Source organism: Gadus chalcogrammus, chromosome 5 (genome assembly GCF_026213295.1).
Source record: "Gadus chalcogrammus isolate NIFS_2021 chromosome 5, NIFS_Gcha_1.0, whole genome shotgun sequence".
In the NCBI taxonomy this organism is placed as follows: Eukaryota; Metazoa; Chordata; class Actinopteri; order Gadiformes; family Gadidae; genus Gadus; species Gadus chalcogrammus.
The window spans coordinates 10,222,329-10,245,438 of record NC_079416.1 but is presented as its reverse complement, the minus strand read 5'-3'; the positions used below and the strand labels follow the sequence as shown (position 1 = coordinate 10,245,438).

Genomic DNA, 23,110 nt, shown 5'->3' with positions numbered 1-23,110 from the left:
CTTATTAAGTTTAGATATTTGTGTTCATGACAACATTGTTGGGGCAACTTTAATTGCAAAATAACACTATGTATATACATATATATATATCATATTTTATTTAGATTGTTATTACCTCTTAAGAACTATCCATTTTGCTTATTTATTTTTTTACTCATCCATGATGGAGTGTGAACGTCACTCTATGCTATCTAAGAGAGAACTTCTGTCATTATGTATCAGCCAACAGTGGACCCCTGTCATTCCATACAGTACAAGTGTGGACCATTTTCTGTGATGCAAATCAACAATTCAAATGCATTTCTTTAAAAATAGATTGGGGACTGGAGTACATTGTAAAATGGTAAATTAAGGCTAATTTGGGGATTGAACCATTTCAAAGGTCTAGACCCTTATATTGTATTTGTTTATCATTTTTAATTGATACAAATGAATAGATAGGTTTTTTGTTAGACAATTCTATTCCTAAAAACACACTAACAAATCAAGTTTGACAAATTATTATTACATTAGTTGAGATTACTATCTTTCCCTTACAGTATATATAGTTATTACCTCTTTTCATAAAAGAAGGAGTGTGAATGTCGCTCCATGCTATCTAAGAAGGGACTTGTGTCATTTTGTAGTAGCCAACAGTGTCATCCAAATTAAATGTATTATTATTATTATTATTATTATTATTAGTGGACCCCTGTCACTACATACAAAAAAAGTGTGGAACTTTTATAGCTGAGCCTTTTTTGTTTGCATGTTTCAAGAGACTTTACTAAGTAGTCTGTTTAACAGCCCTCTACACTCTGACAGACGTGTGAACGACTGCAGGTCGTTCACACGACGTGTGTGGATTGGTCGTTGAAAATCAAGCTCTGGCCAGCAGAGGCGCTATAGAGTATGGACCAAACACTCACACACTTTCAGGTCCCCTCTTGGCAAAAGTTGTGAAAATGCGTCAAAATATTTTAGGCATGTTTTTAGGTTGATTTAAGGCATGACCAAAAGGGGACCTGAAAAATTTCCCCTCTTGGCTCGGAGGTCCCCTGTTGGTGAAGGTGTTACGACGCCGAAGTCCACTGTTGGATAGTTAGGCGAGTACACACACACACACACACACACACACACACACACACACACACACACACACACACACACACACACACACACACACACACACACACACACACACAATATTTTGACCTCTTTCTTCTTTGTAGTGCTTCCTGTGAATTCTGCTGACAATTTTCTTGAGAAAAAAACGCCCCAGGAGAATAGTTCCTGTTTTGTCTTGCACTTTTCGGCTTGCTGTTTTTGGGTGCCCTCTAGTGGTCGTTTAAACGAATTACTTCCGGCCTCTCACTCTGGCCCTTGCGAGGTAAAGAGCCGGCCAGATCGGTACTGTAAGGGCAACCAGGGAAGATGATGAAGCAACCTCCCTGGGGCAGCCCAGTAGGGGGGTCCACGGCATTCCCGGGTGCTCCGTACCGCACTAGCCACCGAGCCCTGGAGGGGAGAAGCCACCGCGCCGCAATTCATAAAGGCTAAAGTAAACAATGGGAACTCACAAAGCCACCCTTGGTTAACTGCAGGCGCTTGGCATGGAGCACACAGAAGGGAGTGGAGCGGCCTATTCTGGTGGTCCTTGAGTGGGGGGGAGCAGCTGACGCCACATGGCGGCCCCGAGGTCTATGAATTCCCTCGAAATGGAAAAACTCACAGTGCCAAATCATTATAAACAATACTGTTAGGAGCCCGAACCGAAACACATCCAGAAGGAAGACATTAAGCCTGTTGTTCGTAGGTATTTACCAACACAGGAAATGATGGCGATTTGACTAACTCGCCGGTTTATGGCAATGGAATAGAAAATGCCGCGATAGGTTGAATTAGCACCTTTAAATTAAATGCTTTAACAGATAATAACGATCCTTCTATGAGTTTTCCCATCATGCAAACTGTGCCGTTCATGCTGGTGCATTAGTCTGAACCTCGGCCTATTTATGAGGACTTAAATGGCACCAGGCAAGAATCCCTTGCCCCAGCCAAGAGAGACATACAGAGGAGGCCTAGGACAGGGTGTATGGGTTTCACGAGCCTGGCAAAGAGGCACACCTTGTTGGAGGACAGACGTATCACAGCCACGGCCCTCCCGCTATAACAAATCGCAGACATTTAAAAAGGACGCATTGAATGCCAACATATTTTTGGAATAAAGGCCAACACGGCTCTAGATGCAAGGCTCAGATAAAGTGCATGGAAAGCATTAGGGGGGGGGGGGGGCTGTGAGAGTTACAGTAATGTAGTCAGTGAGGAATGTCACCGCTCACACCTTCCAAGAACAACAACCCCGCGCCGTGCACCCGCCATGCCCGGGCGTGGACACACGCGTGTTTCCGTGATTGTTTGTGTGTGAGGTGGCTTACAGAGTATTCAAGATGGCAGCCCCTTGCCAGCGGGCCAGGTGTAGCCTGATTCCTGAACACTGCTTTGTGTTAGGAGGTAGTCGGGGAGATCAACTGCGCTCTTGGCAGCGAATATGCAGTGAAAGTATAACTTAGTATTTATAGGCCTATCTTATTTTAAAGCCGTCACTGAGGTTATGACAGGGGTGGGTGCATTGTATAAACAGCAACGGTATACAGTTTCCTGGCTGTCTGACAATATTAAACTATAGCCTACTTGAATCGGCTGAGATGAGGGAGACAAGACTCAACGAAAATCAACATTTGAAACATTTGGGGGGTAGTGGGTTCAGTACAGGACATTAAGTTTGGATCTGTCCTTAAGGCACACGTGTCAAGTATAGGAGAATGCACACCATAGGCCTACAAATTGGGATACAATTCAATAATATACAGGCAAAAAATAAATATGGGGGCCTTCTGAGCTTTGAGTCAATTCAGAACTGCATGTTTGATTCTCTGTGACACCATTTATATCAGACAGATAAGAAAGGCCGGCAAACAAGGTCTACAAGGTGAGCCCTCCATTATCGCATGCGTGCTTAGAGGAGTCCCTCTCCACATGAAATGCTTGAGATAGCATGCACAACCTGTTTGCTGATTTGGTAACGAGGTCACCCACCGGCTGATTAATCGTCGATGCGACACACCTGTCCTCAGGGCGTTCACCGGGTTGCTGGCAACCCTGCCCCAGAGTGAAAGAATGAAAATATATTTTGTAAAGGCAAAGGGTCCTTTCGGGTCCTTTACAGAAGGTGAAACACATTAATCCGGCACCGGTTTTTGAAAGAAAAATGTTTATTGAGTGATGCACAGCACAATCAAATACAGTGGAATTCATGTTGGAACTGCCAGCTAAACTAATTTATGAACCAGGAAGTGAGGCGTTTCGTTTATGAATATAGACACATCGTAACATTGAAGGATGATTAAATACAATAAACGTTAAAGTACTCAAGACAGTCATCAGAAACAATATAAAACCAATTAAACTTCCCTCCAATGGCTCCCATGGATATAAAACAGTCAAACCAAAGCCAGCAGCACCAAACACATAAAAGAACATGTCTAGAAATTCCATGAGGTTAAATCCAGCGCAACCAGATCTGTACAAAGAAATAAGTATGAGATTTATATCCTTGATGATTATACTTGGTTCAAATATGTAGGCCTACAATGAAATCCTTACCATAAACTCTAACAGCGCTTATAGGTTCTTGCAGGGCTTGCTTTTACTGTTTGCTGTTGAAAGGCCTTGCAGGTGTTGGTGATCAGCTATCAAGACTATTGGAGGGAAGGGCCATGACTGAACGAGTTTGTGATCGGCTCATGTTAGGTGTCCTACTATAAATGATAGGCCTACGAAATAAAAAGAAATAAGCTATATACATTTGCATTAAAGGAGTAGGCTATAGTAGCCAGGCATTTGGGACTCGTTGGAAAGAAAAACTTAAAAGCCCTTTCAAAGCACAATGGAAAAAAAACAATGACAAAGTGAGTTTACTTTTAATTCTAATGTTCCTTCTTGCCCTGCTATAGCAAACATGATACGGACGTTGGGCCGGTGTGGTTCATCACCTTCCCCCTGGGTTGGCGTTCATGTGAACCTGGCTGTGAACCCACGCAGGGGTAAACGCATCAGACAACACGTCGTCTCGACTTTGATAGCTTCTCACACTCCTTCAATAGGGGAGCCACTGTTCGTTACAACCATAGACGATTCCAACGCCCACACACCCGCGCCTGCGCACGAACGGTCGCTCACGTCTACGTTCATTTCCTCGCCATAAAGTGACACGTTTCTACTGTTGGATAAGGGAATGTCTCGCCTGAAACGAGACACTATAACGACCTGGAGACCGGCCAAAAGCCAACACAGCCCCTCCACACCTTTCAGTCTCTTGTGAAATACTGGCTGAAAGGAGGATTGCCGAATCGATTGAGCAGAGATGCTGAAAAACAGCTCTGAAAAAAGGGTGTCTTCATGAGAGCGAAGGAGGAGCTGTCATGGTGGGTGGGCACCCACTTGGGACATTCCTTGGGTCAGTGGGCGCTGGAGGGGCAGACTGCAAAACAAACAAAGTGTTATGCTACGATGTTCCCTGTTTATCATCTGCTGAAAGGAGTGGCCTACCAGACTGGAAGGTTCGTTATGTATGGGTTTAATACTACAAACACACGAGACAGTGGGCGAGTGTCGATAACGTTTTTATTTCAATTCAATCATTGTTATGAAAAGAAAAGCCATGACGCAGTCTTATTTTCGTACACAGTGAAACTCATTTCGCAATGCAGTGACCTCTGTAAAATAATAAGCAGAGAAAAAGTAAGGCAAGATACAATTCCTAGAAATAAAATCAAACCGGGCTCAATTCAGCCCTGCTTCTAAAAGTTCAAACAGATGAATGTATAAAATGTACACACTGAACTCTTAGCAATCAAAACATAATATTTACAATTACTTTTATCAAATGGTTGTTTTTTTTATAACAAATATCCGACAGAAAGGTGGTGAATTTGTTTGCTTGAAGCATCCACTTTTATTTCATTTTATCAACCTAGCCCTAAACTTTAGCGAACATTCCCGTTAACCTTCTCAGAACAGGATGCACACATCCTGAACATTATACAGGGTACTACATGCCTCTCCTTCACTGCTCTCTTCTAATCCATTCCTTTATAAATATATTTAGTGTCACTTTTCCTCCTGCCTGACCACAGACCAGCGTCCTTCCTTCCTTCCGTATGACATGGAGACAGTGAGAGAATGTGGTTTGTTTTGTTGAAGTCGCTAGTTGCATTTTTACGAGTCATCCAATCCACAGTGAGACCAGAATAATGTGCCATTTTTAGTTGTTCTTTTTGGTATGGTTTCCATTTAATGTGGATTTAACCTAATGCTACTAACCGAGCACCCAGAGTGAAGACTTCCTAAACCCCACTGTGCTTCGGGACATACATCTGCGGGGTGTTTTTGGCTGCTAGATGGAGCATTTATCCTCAGTGTTTCTCAAATAAGACAGTTTTCCCTTCAGTACAGTCTTCAAATGGGTCTATAAGCTACATTTCTTAAAATAGCTAAAACAGTTGGTTTTGCTTTGGCCACATATGGCGAATAGGAGTCAGAGCATGGATGCCAGGTAACTTCACCTGCTGATGAGTTATTTTTGGATAGACATGTATTTGAGCAACTTAGCATTAAAATAAAGCATTTTTCACTTGATATGTTAACCGTAATGGTTTGGGTTAGCTTCTGATAAACAAAAACTTTTGAATACTTAAGCCAAAAACAACAAAACACTGAAGCGTTAAACACTGTTTACACCACCTCTAGCTAAACATGTATAAAGTTATATAATCAGCTTCTGTGATCTGGTCTATGGAGCAGCCGAAATGGAGCCAACCGGTATTAAACAAATATAAATGACAAAAACAAAACAACGACAATGAAAATAGCTCTGCCACCTCAGAGATTTGAAGGTCAACTTGAAGGTCACTTATCGGTGGAGTGAGTCTGCCCGGTTTCCCTACACTGATAGGCACTAGTGCGCGACAGTAAATCAGACATTACAACAGTTAACAGAAAATAAGCAGTTTAAGGCTGCAAAAATGGAAGGTCATAATTTGCTGAATTTACTTTTTAACCGAAAGTACCTCACCAACACCGGAGAGAGCGAGAGTGAGAAAGAGAGATAGAAAGTGAGAGAGATAAGTGTCAGGGTTCATGCTGATCAAGTGTTTGGCCCTCAAATGGAGGAGAGAAGTACAGGAATCCATAGTTTTTGTGTTTTCTTTCTCAAGGATGAGCAGACATTGTCCCAGCGCTGGACTGAGGGAAGAAGGGGGGGGGGTCGAGAGCAGGGGGGGGGGGGGGGGGGGGGGGGGCTGTAGGAGTGGGGTTGGGGGTTTATTTGACCAGCCTCTTGGCTACGTCTCCGTAGGCGATCTCGATCTCGTTGTCGCTGGGGCAGGTGTTGGTGAACTCCTCGCGGGCGTAGGCGTTGTTCAGGTACTTCCAGATGGACGTCATCTGCTTGGGGATGTCGAAGCCCCGGTACTTCTTGGCCACCACCTGGAGGGGAGGAGAGGCAGCGGAGATGAGGTCAGAGCCCGTGAACACGCCGTGTCACACGATGGACGGCGGATAATTTCCACACCACGGTTCCTCTGTGTATTTTGATACGATTTATTTTTATTTAATTATTTGTCATAATTTAATGGATATGATTTTGAGGGCCTTATAAGCCAATTTGGGATGGGCATCTGAATTGCCGACGGACCTGTATTCAAGTAATTAAAATGCAGCATCAATTGCTCAATGTATTTTCTCAATTACTTTTTGGGATGGTGTTGGCCGACCAGTTTTTATTTTGTTTTGCATCACCAACACTGCCCACCAGAGGGCAGCACCCACCACAATCTCCGCCATCACCTTGACTGTGGTCCTCACCTTGACTATGTGCAACTTGGGGAGCAGGTTGCAGTCCGCTAGGGTCATCTCGTCTCCGTCCAGGAACATGCGGCTGGAGTCCTTGACGTCCTCGATGCTGTTATGGTCGATCTCGTCGGGTAGCGGTGAGCGCAGGTACTCATCCAGCTTCTGCAGGGTCTTCAGAAGACCACGCTCCAGAACTGCAAATGAAGCAAGTATATTATAAGCTCAATGATGACACAACATGTTATTGTAAAAGGCTTCGTGGCAGGGTACAGTGGGAACCCGAAAATTGTTTGTTACAACAAATATTGAAGTCATTCCTCAGAGACAAACAATAATAAATACCCTAGTTAAATTATGGTGGCATCTTTACGTAAACCATCGGCTGACTATTTGTTGGGACAAAGCAAACCCTGCAGCTTTTGTGAAATAGTTCGCTGTTGCGTTGTAACTCTTTCACCGGAGCCTCTCGTGTCAACCCTAGCTGTAGCATCACCACATGGGGGCGACATATCACTTCAATGCGCAGGTTTAGCATAGTTTAGTACCATGTAAATCATTAATGTAGATTAATACAAACCCAAAACTTACATTGTTATGAAATATTTGAAAAATCTAAACGTTTGCTGTTTCTTTTCATTTCTTTTTGTGCTGCAGGACAATATAAACCTTTGACTGATAAAAACATGACATTCAACCTCATAACCTTTGCCAACTATTTCTACTGTTTGTACAGAGAGGCGAACTGGCACGATGACTCTATTTCCCAAGGTGGAGTCACAAAGGTACAATTTACAGAATGTTGGACCTCTTTGGGGAATGTAATCGATACCATGTCTAATCAGAGCTGTAACATTGAAATTTCACAATAATTTTCCTAAAGATTTTCCCCAAATTTTCCTCAATACCAAACAATCATTAAACAGGATGACTGCTTCTTCTGTTATACGTATGTTTTACGTCTGAGATCCAATGTAGTAAAAAATTATTAGGACCGAATTAAGATTAAAACAATGGAGAATGAAAAAACAGTGCACAGGTTTGTACAGTATGGCTCAGCTGTTTTCTAGAGAGCTCTGGCAGGTGAGGCGAGACGACAGAGAGAGAGAGACAGAGAGAGAGAGACAGAGAGAGAGACAGAGAGAGAGATGGGGGTGACAGTAGTGTGTCAGGAATGGGACTGGAGAGCAGAGGGAGGCGGCACGACAGAACAAAAGCCCTCTGTTCCCCGTGTCAGGCCCTCTTCTGTCTCAAGCCGCCAATCGCCGTGGGGCTAACGCCGTTGCCTGGCGACCGGAAGAAACTCTGGACACCGTTCTGACACAATTGGAAGTCTTCTCGGTATTATCCTCGCACCGAGCCAACTCACCGCTGTGAGAGAGAGAGAGAGAGAGCGAGCGAGCGAGCGAGAGAGAGAGCATAAGGGCCGTGTTACCCACCCTCGTTGCCGTCTGGTTTGGAGTTCTTAATGAAGGCTGAAAACTTGGCGAAGATGTCCATCCCAGCTGTGTTCGACTCAGGGTGCCTCGGGCTGAGCTTAGTGAACCTGCGCACACACACACACACACACACACACACACACACACACACACACACACACACACACACACACACACACACACACACACACACACACACACACACACACACACACACACACACACACACACGTTAAGAGATCTGGCCCGGACACAGCACGATCATGTGGTGATGTGTGGGATCATTGTGCCACAGAAGCTCCCTGCTATAGGCAGTATCGATAACCCCATAATGATATAGGTAATAGATAAACGCATACTGCAGCAAGGCAATATACACAAGACAACTGCATACTGCTATGGGCAGTATAGTTGACTCCATAATGCTATAGCTAATACAGAAAACCGAATACTGCTACAGGCAATGTAGGCAACTGCATCAATGGATGAAAATGAGCAGAAGTGCAATAAGTTAACTATGGGAACACTATGAGCTTTCACGTCGGCTCTGCCTAGGCCATCCCCGTACAGGTAGTGTTTTACGACGGCGCTGTTACTACTAGAAACCACCCAGAGCACATCATGGGAAATAGAGTGCTACGTGAAACGCGAGAAACATGGTGATCAACCTACACAGTGTGTAAATAAAGACGGCTACTGGGGATATAATCTCACTACAGTCACACTTCAGCTAAAGGAGGAAATAAAAATATATATTAAAAGGTTTGAATAGCCTCAATATCTCTTCACTCGTCTTCGAGTCACAACTTCTTCTGCAAACAGTTGTGCAAACCATATCCCCTTATTTTCTCTTCACTTGTTTTCCATGTTTCACAGTGAGCTCACTACATTCAGGGCATATCCAGTAATCCTCTCTTCAGCCAGGAGGGCTGTGTGACTCTGCTGTTGGGAAGCAGGCCGGCTGTTGCTCTCCTCTCAGGATATCCAGAACTCACTTGGGTGGGCTGAGGACGTCTTCCAGGAACTCCTCAATCTTGTTGACGTCCGTCTTAACCTCGCCGTTGAAGGTGATGAAGGGCGGGTGCGTGCCTGGGGCCAGATTCTGGAGGTCTGCCGGCTTCCTGGAGGAGACATAACAGAGCCTTTAGAAAGCTCAGATAAAGACTGGATGTTTTTAGTTGTGAAGGTATAAACTGAAGGTACGTATTGGGTGGTTTTCTGACTCAGCCTAAGAGTTGAAGGGAAAGACTAAACATTGTGTTTGACTTATGTGAAACCTGATTATATGGGTATTGCTTGACGGTTTCTCGTTAAAGGGCTTCTTTTCCTTGTTTTTTTCCCCCGGGGTGAATCATGGTCCCTGGGGCCTCACAGGGTGGAATTAACACTGTTGCCCCAGACTCCTCTGGTGCAGAACCGCCACAGCCCTGTTCCCGGAGTCTCTGCTGCTATTGGTGTGTGTGTCTGCCTTCCCGTCTCCCTTGTGCACCGCTAGCTGGCACATTTTCTTCCAGATGTCTCCAGCGGACCAGATATGATAACACATAAGTGTGAGCACACAGACACACACACACACAAATGAGCATGTGTTAAGTGACACCGCCCAGGCAAAATATATAAAAGACCCATGACACATTATCCCTCCACCATTCTTCTCGTCAACACTTTCCACGGCAGGGTTTGACCTTGAGAGAGAGAAGCAAAGCAGGGCTCTGTGCAGGACCCTGTCCTTTATCAGGCAGCGCCATCCAAACCCGTGTATCAAGTCCCTCCATACAAGATGAAATCCATTCACTACTACAAAATAAGCAATGGACTTTTATAATAAAGCAAGGAATTTCATGGGCTGAATTTAAACCCAAACAGGAAATGTTGGCACACGCACAGGAAGTGGCGCTCTTGGCTCAGGCCGCCATCTTTCATATGTGACCTAAGTCAGGCTCCTGCTGTGGAGTCCCATCGACGTCTGAAGCCAGCTCAACGTTGCTCTCTGCTCGCTCGCAGCACTCGCAGGCCCCTCCCCCTCGCTCCGCTGACCCCAGAGCTCAGGGTCGGACATGAAGGGAGGTTCCTCATTGTACGACTGGAGGGAGTGGGCGGCGCCCGGTACTGCAGGGAGCTGGATACGGTCACCGGGAATCTGAGATCTACAGCTTCTTAATCACAACCAATGGGCTGATTTGAAAAAACATCAACGGATGTTCTGTATGTCGTCAATTAAATAAAAATCGGCCGATTAAATTATAAGCAGTGAGTGTGGCATGTGACTTTGTGAAAATAAAAATCGAATTATAAAAATGCACTGTTCATTCTAGGGCTTACGAAGACCTGAATACAGCACACTTTACTTTGCTTATAGTGATCGCAGATCTGGAGATCCTTGACAAAACGCAAGCCTGTGAAAGCTTTAGAGAAAGCGTCCAGCCAGCGCTCTCCCAGCAGCCCGAACAAAGGCCTGTTTGAGCAGCCAGGGGGGAAACAGACACTGCTAAGTGGGCGGACATCCTCCGCTGCCTTTTGCCAGACCTTTCGCAGGCTGTGTGTTTTTTGTGCAACAACCGCCACAACTCGCAGAGCTGCGGAGGGAGCCACAGCAATACGCGGACCCATCACATCCGCAGCGAGTTACGGTGAAATCACATCCATGTCATGGAGGAGCAGGGTCAGGCAGGTTGCTCAAGGATGCATGAGAAACCGAATCCAGTATCTTCTGTGGCTATCAGTCGGGACCAACGCCTAGCCACTATACTATCCTGGTTAATGAGAACACGACGCTCTGACACCGCAGGGGTTTTATTGTATGCTTTAAAAAGGGTTCAACCTGTACCGAAACCCAACTGCTTGCACTTTAGAAGGCAGCAGACTTTGGCATGTACAGGGTGGGTTTGTGTGACGAAATGTAGTAATCTGAACACTGCCACTGTGGCTCTATGGTGGCTATCAGGGTGGGACAGGGAGGAGGGCATGTCTGGAATGGAGAGTGAGCCATGCCCTGAGTCTCTCTCATATCCCCCGACATGCCTCACACAGCCACGGTGACGAACGCACATGATGGGAGTGAGAGCCCCGTGGCAGCCAGAGACAGCACCTGACCGCGTCTGAAAATATCCAGCCCCTTGCCAGCCTTGGCCGTGGGTGTCTATCCAGATGACTCACCGCCTTCAAAAAGCAAGCCCTGACGACCCTGGGAAAGGAGGAATAAATATATGCTTTTATAATTGCAGATGATTCTTGTTTTTGGATTCGGGGAGAAACTGCATGTTAACCACCTAAAGTCCTGGGCAGGAAGTGAGCGCAAAGAGCACAACCTCAATAAGACTCCCCAGAGAATGTTTCCTTTTTTCTTTTTTTCTGCCCTTGTTTCCCCTCGGGCTTGGAAGAGGGTCATGGGAAAACCAAATAAGCAGGCGGGCGGCAGCAGCAGCCGGCCAGCCAGCCAGCCAGCAAGCCAGTGGAGCACGAGAGACGGGGCCGATCAAAGCACTCTGCGATTCGTGAAGGAATCGTTTGAGCCGGAACGCCCCGGAAAGTTCTGGGAGGTAACAACAACAACAACAACAACATTTGGACGAGGAGGGAGAGGAGGAATAGGATGAGGGCGAGATGACATGGGAAGAATGAATGAAGCATAAAAGCTTTTAATAACCGGCTGCAGATGTTTGTTGGGGGTTTAAAGAGTTGTCTCGCAGCCGGGTGAGGAGGAGGAGGAGGAGGAGGAGGAGGAGGAGGAGGAGGAGGAGGAGGAGGATGAGGAGGAGGAGGGGAAGGTTCAGAGAAGGAGGAAGTCGTGGTTGGGGGTCACCTCTTTAGGTCCACTGTGGTGACGTTGAAGACCACTCCCTTCAGCCACAGGATCATGAAGAGCCTCTGGGAGAAGGGGCAGTTCCCGATGCTTTCCCCATCACTGCCCGCCTGGGAGGAGAGGTAGAGAGAGGTAGAGAGAGACGGACAGAGAGAGGTCCAGACAGACAGAGAGAGGTCGAGACCGACAGACGGACAAGGCAGAGTGAAGAGTGATTAGATACAACATATATAATGCCGGACAGGTGCAATAGATCCTCTGTAAATGATTGAAGTCCAAACAGGATGTAACCTCTCTTTCATCAGGGGGGAAATGAGAGCCGAGGGTGATCAGAAGCAGAAACACACGGCGAGACACCAGCCCTCTGCAAAAGGATCGGAAGTGAACGATGGAGGGAGGGGCGCCGATCTCTATCAGGGCCTGTCTGACGCCTACGTGCAACAAGGTCCCGCCGTTGGGAGGGGGCCAATCTGTTGCACAACCAAAACGACCTGGATTTGTGTTTATTCTGCAGGCCAACCAAAGAAGGGAACCATTTCAGAGAAGGGGTTTTTATCTTTCCCCCTCGCTTTGTGTCACACACACACACACACACACACACACACACACACACACACACACACACACACACACACACACACACACACACACACACACACACACACACACACACTTAAAGAGGGAAAGAAGGGTGCTGACCTGACACACGCCCCCTCTCCTCCACCTCCTTCTCTTTGAATGCTTAGTTTTGCACACTTCCTCCCCATGAATCTGAACCACTAATGTGTCGGGTGAAAGTGAAACCCTGTGAAGTGATTAAGGAGCGGGCTGCTTCCACATTAGCCATCTGATCCTTGACCAATAAAAGTCAATGAGGAGAAGACTGGGGAGATGGCTGTATTGAAGCAACACTCCTAACCCATTCTGGTGCTCGTTGCCTATTGAAGTAATAGTTGCCTTTAGAGAACAACGAGGACGTAAGGGATGGCCGACGACTTGGACATTTGGCTTTCTCAACTCTCCAGCTCTCAGACAGCTTTCATCCATTGCCCTGTATCCTACCACACAGTTGTGTTACTCTATAGCTGCAATTACTCATCTTTGCAGAGCGAGGGTCGTTCGCACACATGCCTGTGTACGCATGTGCGGTAAAGAGGGCAGAAGGAAGAATACGGTTTGGATTTCACATCAAAAGATACTTAAGTTGGTTAACAGAGCTCGGTGCTCAGTGCTGAAATAACGTCTCTTTTTGCCGCTGGTTTCAGTTATTATTTCTCATCAGGGCATCTCATTTATTTTACAGTCAGGGTACTTAAGCCGTGCCAGCTAGCTCTGGGCTCATTAAGGGCAGAGTTACGGGCTTTGGCTCACCAAGGATCAGCCTCTTGAAAAACAACAGTGTCTAGAAGTCTTCTCGGAGGGCCGCGGTTGATACCCTCGAGTGTCAGAGGTTATATAGCTGGCGCCGGACAGTGCCAATGGCAGAACAGCCTGCTGAAGAATGCCTGGCATTCATCCTTCCACAAGGAGTTGTTTGTGAATGAAAGGAATGTGTTCTCTCCATATAGTCTATAACTGTGGCAAGGCCTCTTTGGGAAAGGTTTAACCACTCTTTTAGCAGTTCTCTCATCTTCTGTCCCCCCTGCAGAGGGGATACGCAAACGATTATCCAAGGCCGCACATCAACGAGGTGAGATGCACACGCAAATCACTGATACTGATTCACTGATACTGAAACGGTGTCCCTTACTAACGGACAACTTTCAAATCTTCGATTAATTTGATGCAACCGATATTCGATTTAGGAAATGGTTGAGTGAACTATATAGATATGTCTAAATCACACAATGAGACACACAGAGCTTCAATATCCTTCCTCTCTATCTTCAACGGTGTGTTCCAGAAGCCCGCCGGCTGCCGCAGACAGACATGCAGCCTCTGTTCTCAGTGTGACACGGCTCTTGTCCGACCGGCTGGCTCCCATTGTACTAGATCGCTGCTCTCCAGCTCCCTATTCCCTCTCAGTTCAATGTGTGAGCCACAGAAACGGGGCCTTGGATTAGATCAGATAGCTTTGTTTTCCAGGTGAGTGGCCCCATTTTCAGCCTGCGTGATTCAATTCTTCTTATCAATGAGCTTTGGCTTGTGTCATCATTGAGGGGTTTTGTGGCCTGTGTCTTCCGTCCACAAAGCTAGTATAAGCCGATAGCAGTAGACTAGAGGATATAAAAATACGCACAAGTTTGAATGGTGTACGTCCTTGCACTTAAAAATAGTACTTGGCATTATGTAGCATCTTATTCTAGCTATCTTTGTTGTGTACAGGGAATGGGTTAACCTAGCAATTGTTAGTGCTTGGCACTTGCTCTATGAACATCCTGACTGTACCGACAGCAATATATTTTTTCTCTTTTTACTGACAAATGTACTAATTGCACTTTGGATAAAGGCGTCTGCCAAATGCCCTAGATGTTCATGTAAATGTAGTAAAAGATATCAATGAGCTACTACTCAGCGTACCCCCCTGCCCTCCCATAAACAGTACACCTGTAATGAAATCCATTCATCTTATTTGAGGGTGGAGATTTACCATGCAGATCATTACCATGGCAACAGCCATGGCAATGATATGTATGACATTGAGTGCAGCTTGGAGTGGTCTAGCTCCATGTACAGGTAGAAGCTGTTTGAAGCCACCCCTCCCAGAGAGGAAGAAGAAAGAGAACGGGAGAGTGAAGGACGATAAAACACATTCCCATTTGTAAATGAAAGGAGGGTCATTAGGGGCTTCTCTAAAGAATGCCGTGGCAGCTGAAAGAGACAATCCCTGTTCAGCTCAGCCCCTCCGTCTTCCTCCTCCTTCTGTGTGCTCCGTTACTGGGCTGGGCTCAGTGTTTCCCCCAGCACTGTATGGGTAAGGCGGCCGCCTCAACAACAATAGGGCCCCGCCTTGACTACCAATGTATAAAAAAATATATATAAAAAAAATATATATATATATTTTTTTAATAAATATTTTTTAATTATTATGCATTAACAAAGTAGAAAACTCTTAGGGAAAAGAAAACCTAAAGATAAATAATGCATTAGCAACAGTGGTCGTGCCATAAAGGATTTTCTTCGTGCCTGCACGCCTCTCTGAGTCTGCAGCTGAGACCGTTGCCGCAGCCCTGCCCTCAAGACGGAGCAGAAGCAAGACCTGCAGCTACGCAGAGAGAGCGAGTGTGAGAGCGAGAGAGAAAGAATGTAGCAATGCAGAAAGTATTCTTAGCGCAAGAGGCCATTAGGAAAAAAATGGATACTTTTAATCTCACGTTGGATATAGAGGTTGAGAGTAAACACACTGTGCACGACAACAGATGCAAAGATGCAAACTGCAAACGAGCTGCATCTGGAATTGAGTTCCTGAGTCGTCATGCTACACGTGCATCCTCCCCCTCCCCCCCCCATGCTACTCTTCCCACCCAACTTGGGCCCCTCACTAGTGCAGACAGAGGGGAACTTGGGGGGGGGGGGGGGGGTGGTTGGTGAAGAAGTAAGTGCTGGGGCAGATAGAGGGTTAAACTATGCCAGCAATGTCCCACTACTTGAGGAGAGAAGGAGTGTGGGGGGATGCATTGTTTAGTTTAGGAGGCTTGGGAGACCTGCTTCGAGGAACTGCATTTCCGCTGCCTTTAAGTGTACTCGACGGCTGTTACTAGAGACTGTGTCCCGGTGTCTGTGCCGGAGACAGGGACATACACAGCCTGTGTGAATAAGGACTGAGGTCTAATATCAAAATAGCAACGAAATCCCAAAAAAAAAAGAGGTATGGTCTAGGCATAGGAAATAAGAATCCTATACGATATAGTAAATAAGATCATGAAAATGTTTAAAATGTTTATGATACATTTCTCCTTTCAACAGAAGGATATTTTGCCTACTGCCGTCGTTTAATCTAAAATGTTCTTTCCAGGGGGGGCATTACTCCACTGGATTGAGAAAGAACTTCTGGTTCTTTCTGGTTTCTTCGAAAAGCAAACGACAACAGACTGCTTTCATTCCGTTCTGCCAAGCGCTCCCCAAATTTGGGTGACCAAAGCCAAGGTGAACCCCCCCCCCCTAATAAAAACCACAAATGAGGTTAGGCAATACTCTGAGACCGCTCCTTGTAAGGCTGTTTGAGAGCCTTACCCAAAAGAAAAATAGTTTCTACTTCGAAAAAATTCTAAAGCATTTTGTACAGAACTGATAAATTACTCATTACTGGCCAAATCTCAAACCTTACAATGTGACAGAATTTGTCGGTGTCAGCAGACGTGTGGTCAGAGTGTTTCCTTATTGCGCAAGTGTCAAACACTGAGTCAGAGCTTGCTGATCTGCCCCATTGCACCCCAATGTGAAGCGGCCATAGCAACGCAGTGAGGAGCACACACACACATGCAGAGTGCAACAGATGACCACTGCTGACCAACTACCAACTGTTTCATTTGGGAGAAGGAAACAGATGCCTGTGGGGCGAACACACACACACACACACACACACACACACACACACACACACACACACACACACACACACACACACACACACACACACACACACACACACACACACACACACACACACACACACACACACACACACACACACACCCACCCACCCACCCACCCCTTCTGGGTCTAAATTTGATGATTATATTACCATGCAGTAGCAGGAGTTTAAAGGACAAACAAGTTCTTGCCTCCCCAAGTTTCACAACCTATGATGACCTGGCATGTGAAAAAGTGGTCCTTTAAAGCCACCCTTAATTTATAACCCTCCCAAATGGGCACAGTACACGTTCAGAGCATCACGCCTTCATAAGATAATGGATATTGTTTTAGCTGGCCGCAGTCCTCCTCCCAGTCTCCCGTCATAGCCTAAATTTAGCAACGCGACAGGCCTGGCCTTCCCCTCCCCGCTGCCTTCATCATCTAAATTGGGTGGGTTGCTCAGACCACACTTTGACCGAATAAGGAACTGACTGGCTCACAAGCGCAGCCGTTTTTCTTCCTGTGGCTCTCCAACACAGCGCAAGGAATGTCCCCCGGGAGGGGCTGGCTGTCGAAAAACGTCAGCAAAACACCTCTTCTCCACACTCGTCGGACATCTTGGTGTACATGTGAACTATATGGGCGGGTTGAAGAGGACAGGTCCCCCAACCCAACCTGTCCAGGGCTGGGTGCGTCTGGGCTGGATGATGTGGCCTATAAATACCAATCCTGTGAGGGAAAGGCCAGACGCAGAACAATTCGCGCTACTGTATTGGACATAGGGTGGGGGCCCGCTGGGGCTGGGGGGGTCCCCGGCCTGAGATCATAGAGGGGAGGTGTGGGTAGAGGACTCAGACACGGCGCGCTCATGGAAAAAGGTTTTGGGTCCCGAGTGTGGCTCTGACTCGGGCTGACGTCACCCAGTGGAAAGCTCACATCTTCCAGTCAAACACAAGGCTGTACTGTGTGGTTTGTTTTGACAAGGTACCCTGAGCCGGGGAGGATTACCAGACAATCATGTTCAAATCATCAAATGATGTTATAAATGCCAATCTGCTGATTATTATTAGATGCGTGGACTTTTACCAACAGACCATGATAAAACTGGTTAGAGTGATAATGATCTAGTGTGGTCACAACATACAGACAGATAGCCTAGTCGGAGAGAAAGCAGGAGGCGTCTGTTGGTTTAATGGTTCCCAGGCAAACATTGCGTGCCATGCAGTTGTGCATCAGAGCTGAATCTGAACTGCTTTCAGCAGTAAGAGACCCATTGACAAGCACAACACAAAAACAAACAAACAAACAAACAAACGTCCATATATCGTCCCAGTTCTTCGCACAATTCCCCTTTCTAACTATTTAACAATAAACATTCCTTTATACTGATTGATTTAAAAAGTATAACATTTTTTACAAAGATAATTTCTGGAGATATAAGCGAGCTTTAAGTTGGCCTATAAACATTCACACACACATACATGGATATGTACTTCTGACATACATAAGCAGAAGATGATTTCCATGATGACTCAAACCACAATGTTGATTCCAAACAGATAGCCTACAGCCAGACAAAGTCTAGGTCTATAGGACAAGCCTGATGGATGCAAATAGGTGTTATCTACACACCATAAAAGCCAAACATCATGCAAAGCACTTAAGTTTATGAAGAACACACCACAATTCATGAAAAGAACAAACCAATAATATCAAATTGGACTGGGTCATGGCTTCCGTCCCAAGCACGCTGAATTTGAGAGTCCTTCTTCAAACTATAGGACGTTGGCTTTGCACATCTGTTAAAACCAAAGGCCCCATGCTGCCATTTTGACAAAAAGCCAGAGAGGATCTATAGTCAGACATTTGGGTCACTTCACTTTTCAGCCGGGCACACGTTGACAGGAGTGGTGGAGGTTGGGTCATGTAGCTTGCTGTTATCCAATCCTCCATGTTTGGTAAATCTACTACTACGATGCTGCATGGAGGACTAGAGCCCGTGAAACTAGAGCAGAGTGGGCTGTGTCGGGACTGATTGAGTTACACAGGACCAGCAGGGTAGATTCCCCCAGTGCCAGAGAGGGGTCACTCATGGTGAAGATGATGTAACGGCCCACGCCTCGTTTTCTCTACCACTATTTGGTTACTTTTCTTTGTTTCATTGCGTTCTTGACCCTTTTATTATCTACAATGTGAAGGAGTTACTTCCGTCCCTAGTCGTGCTTTCTCCCCACTGGAACTTCGAGGCAAAGTCCTTCCAATGTTGTTGTACCGCTCGCCTCGTTTCCTGTCGTTGAGCTCATAGGAAACCAGCCTCATCGACGTTCCTTGTAGGACAAACGCTTCCTGCTCATAAACACTAAACAGGGTCTTACCTAAAATGGTGATCAATGGTGTACTGACACCTTCATTGTGGGGTTCCGAGGGAAGCTGGAGCTTGCTTTGCTTCATTGCTACAGGACCAGGTACTGGACTAACAGTTCCCTTTAATGAAGCAGTTGGAAGTGCATTGACAGCAAGTCCATAGGGCACAACACCAGCTCACACTTAACCACATAACATGGGACACAGGATTCTCCAGCAAAAAAACAACCATTAATCTTTGTCTCTGAACTGATAATGCTGACTCCATCAGTGCTTGAACATAGTAAGCTGCTCTATCGATTATATTATTTAAAAAATAATTAAAACTTAACAGACTGCTCTCTGTGGCTCTAAATACTGCCCAAATGAGAAAATGTTTATATTCAACCAACAAAATAAATGTATGATTGCAAACTATAGGCAAAATTCTATTTCAGAGAGACTAGCCATCATTATCATGGCTATTTACTAGGAATTGCCTGGAGTCAACCTTAATAAAGGTGTGACACAATGCCAAACAGGGGGAAGTTGTAAATCCATATTACCATGGGTCATTACTTCTGGATGTTTGTATTCCAACACATTGACAGTGTTTCTCAAGGTCTTCAAGGGAGAAGTCGGCGACCTTCAGGAGGATCAGAGGAGTCATTGCTGAGGAGCTTCCTAGAAATCCACACACTGGTTTGTCATTGTAGCCATGGCTACCATTGTGTTCATTTGTGGGACACTCGCACACACACACACATACACACAAACACGTCCTTATCCTAGTTTACAGGCCATAATCTCAACTGTTTGGCCGTAGGTAGGGGGCGTGGCAGAGTACGCCTTCACTCGTGACCTTGGTACCCTCACAGCCAAGAGGTGCAAGGCTGGAGATACACAGCTGTCGTTTTTCTCAACGCCCATCTACCTCTCACATGAGTGATAAAGTGAGTCACATGCTAGGTGGGGCAGATGGGTTTATGGGAGTGCCTGAAGTATTCAGGAGCAGATTTGCACTGACAATAATTAAAATAGACATGATTGGATAAAGGGCACCATGTTAGGGCTTAGGAAATATGGAAGGCTCTTATGAACCGCATGCTTTTGAACCTAATAGTGTATGCACATATTTACAATCGTACATTGTATCGAGAACAAACTCTTCCAGAAACATCATGTACATGTTTTTCAAAGAAGGGAATCAGAGGATTCAAATGAAGCACAGGGGTCGACCCATGGCCTTTACTTTGGTTACTTCAAAGGGAGGGGCCCATGCAGCATAGCCGAGTGAAGAGAGAATGAAATCATATATAATTATATCCTAGTTCAACAGTATTTTGTGTCAAACTTTCAAACAAAGTAAGACCTACGAATACCATTTCCTTTTTAATGCCAGAGTGAAGAGTAATATCAGTTCCCTGCGAACAAAGATACACAACATCTCCACAGCAACGTTGTACATGTTGCTAAGTTCGACAGATGGCGTGACACATTTTTTTACTTCAGGGGAACACAGTGGGAGAAGTGCAAGAGTTTAGTTTCAAACTAAATACCAAGCACATCTCAGCTGCATCTTGACCTAACGTTGGGGCAATCAAGAAGCTGTCCAAGAGGTTTGCCCTCCCACACTTGAGGACAATAAAAAATACACTTCCCTAGCAACAAGGCAGCAGGTACAATAAACAATCCTTGGAAACATACCTGACAATAACCACGCAATAGCACAACAATGTAGCACAGTCAGCGAAGTGTGATGGATTTACAGTGCTGTAGTCCTGTCGACACAGAGAGAAGGTAGCTGATAAAACTTAAGAAGGCCTCAGGCCCCTATTCAACACACCAAGCATTCTCCTTACAAACCAGACATACACACAGAGCTCGCTATCAGCCTTTTCCAGTGCCCGGGGTTACAGCAGTGTGCCTATGGCAACCTGCAGCCTCGCTATCTCTCTACCATAGCAGTGTTTACCACGGCACAGTTGCAACAATGGCACGCAATAAGGGGACATCAATAATGGATATGGCCATGTCCCTACACAACCATTACACACCTAAAAGGACATGGGGTAGGGAGGAGAGACAGAGAGAATTATACAGGCAGGAGGGGAAAAGAAAGGGCCATGGCCCGCCACGTAACAGGACAAACTTCTGTGTAACAATATGATGTTCTGGCCGGGCCCAGCCCAGGACTTCACAAACCCTCAGGTAGCAGGTTTCGATACCCAGACCTCTCCAAAAATAGGACAAAGCAGTCATTAATTCTACAATCCATCAGCTTTTTAATCAAACGTCTAAAAATAACGTTTTGATTGTTGGTTTAAAAAGCCAACAACCTTAGAAGTGTCCTTGTACTATGTGGGAAATATGATTTTCGGGGTCTTCTTGTCAGTGGATGTTTTTATGTGGTTGTTGTTGTGGTTAACGGTCATGTGTATCTGTCTATTCACTGTGAAAAATGTCCCCATGGGGTCAATAAATTCTCTATCTATCTATCTATCTATCTATCTATCTACCTATCCAGGGGGGAGGAGCTCAGGGAACAGCTCTGGCCTCATGTTTGACCAGGGACCTATTAAAGTGTTGGACCTATCAGGCCTAGGGATGATGTAATCCTGTGGGCAGTAAGAGTTAGCACTGGCTAGCTCTTCGCCACTACAGACTGACTAGACGTAACAGCTGCAGTCAAATCCTCCCAGCTTCCCCACTAGCAGGATCCCATGTTTCTCTACCTCCCAATCATCTTTAATGTTCTGTTAAGAATGTGAACACACACACCCTCCTCCTCCTCCTCAGTGGGCATTTGTTGGGGACCAACCCCCTCCCCGCTCTCTCTTTCGTTTTCCCGCCTAGCAAAAGCACCAAGATAAAGAAAGAAAAATAACCATTCTTCTGGTTCCTCCCCCTCATTATTCGCATCACTGCCAATAGAGTTGGAGTTGAATGGCCAAATTTCAGTGATGGCTTTAATTGAGTTAAGACACTCTAATGAACAAAGACAAATAATCCAGCTTTGATTGTGTTTCAAAAACAACAAATGTAGTAGTGGCAATAACTGACAAATGAATGTCAATGAATTACATCAATAGAAATGTACAAACTTCCATTTGTCAAAGTCTTCAATTTGTCAAAATAGACGTAAACGGCAGAAAGACATTAAAGGAGCCCAACAGATAAACAAAACTCGTGCTGCAGTGGAAGACGTTCCCATTGTACCTCAAGACTCCCACCGGGGAGACAATAGAGGGACACGGGACCCCCAATCCATCCTCTAAAACGTAACAAATACATCCAAATAAAATGACTGCTGCTATCAGTAACAATTTTACGGGAAGCTTCCTTTCAGTAGTTTCTTCAGTGACCAGCTCGATCTTTGCCACGATGCGGGATCCGTATCCGCCCTATTGACACTTCAGCCAGGGACCACATGGACATTAAGGCGAGGAGGTTACTGGTAGGACTGAGAAACCACCCAGTATGGCGAGGAATACTGTTCATCAAACGTGGATGCGCGAAAGAATCCCAAGGAGGGACAATGAAAAAAATAACGGAATCAAGACAATGGCCGTATTCTCCTTTGTATGTATTTCAATGACGGAATATTTAAAAAAAATATATACTGTTTATTGAATCCCAAGCGAAAAAAATATAGAACTTATTTCAACGATTTTATTTGACTATTGTCTTACCTTGACAAAGAGCTCGATGACGGGTTCGTTGTCAGACTTGATTCCGTTCTGCGGTACCGACAGAGACATCTTGGATTGTACTTAAAGTTCTCCAAACAAAAATACAACTATTTTCTGCCACCACGCCCGATTTAGCTTGGTCCTTTTTTCAGCCACCCCTCTTCGCAATGAAGCCAGATAACCGCTTTCCCAAGATCCAGCGTCTCCCGATTCTAAGCGTGCACACTTGAATAAAAAGATCTCACACGGGTCGGTAAAGTCTATGAACCAGAGACGACGTATAGAGATCCACAGGCTACAGAGTCATAGCTCAACCTTAACGGGTGGTTTACTTCTTGAGTAGTGATGAGGATAGGAGGGAAGCATCGGGAATGTTTAAAGCCGTGATGTCATTTGTGCAGCAGGAAAAAATGTGGGCAGGGTCTTAG

The 23,110-nt window shown here is 45.6% G+C and overlaps 1 protein-coding gene across 1 annotated transcript; it reads right to left on the bottom strand.

Annotated features, from left to right (window-relative positions):
* Positions 1-6,340: 6,340 nt before the first annotated feature.
* On the bottom strand, positions 6,341-23,045 carry clic4 (chloride intracellular channel 4). Its single transcript, XM_056589994.1, has 6 exons — positions 22,683-23,045; positions 12,133-12,242; positions 9,326-9,451; positions 8,331-8,437; positions 6,907-7,088; positions 6,341-6,528 (listed from the first exon to the last, which is right to left on the bottom strand). Exons 1-6 carry the CDS (start codon positions 22,749-22,751, stop codon positions 6,364-6,366), a joined length of 759 nt encoding a protein of 252 aa, XP_056445969.1. The 5' UTR covers positions 22,752-23,045; the 3' UTR covers positions 6,341-6,363.
* Positions 23,046-23,110: the final 65 nt, after the last annotated feature.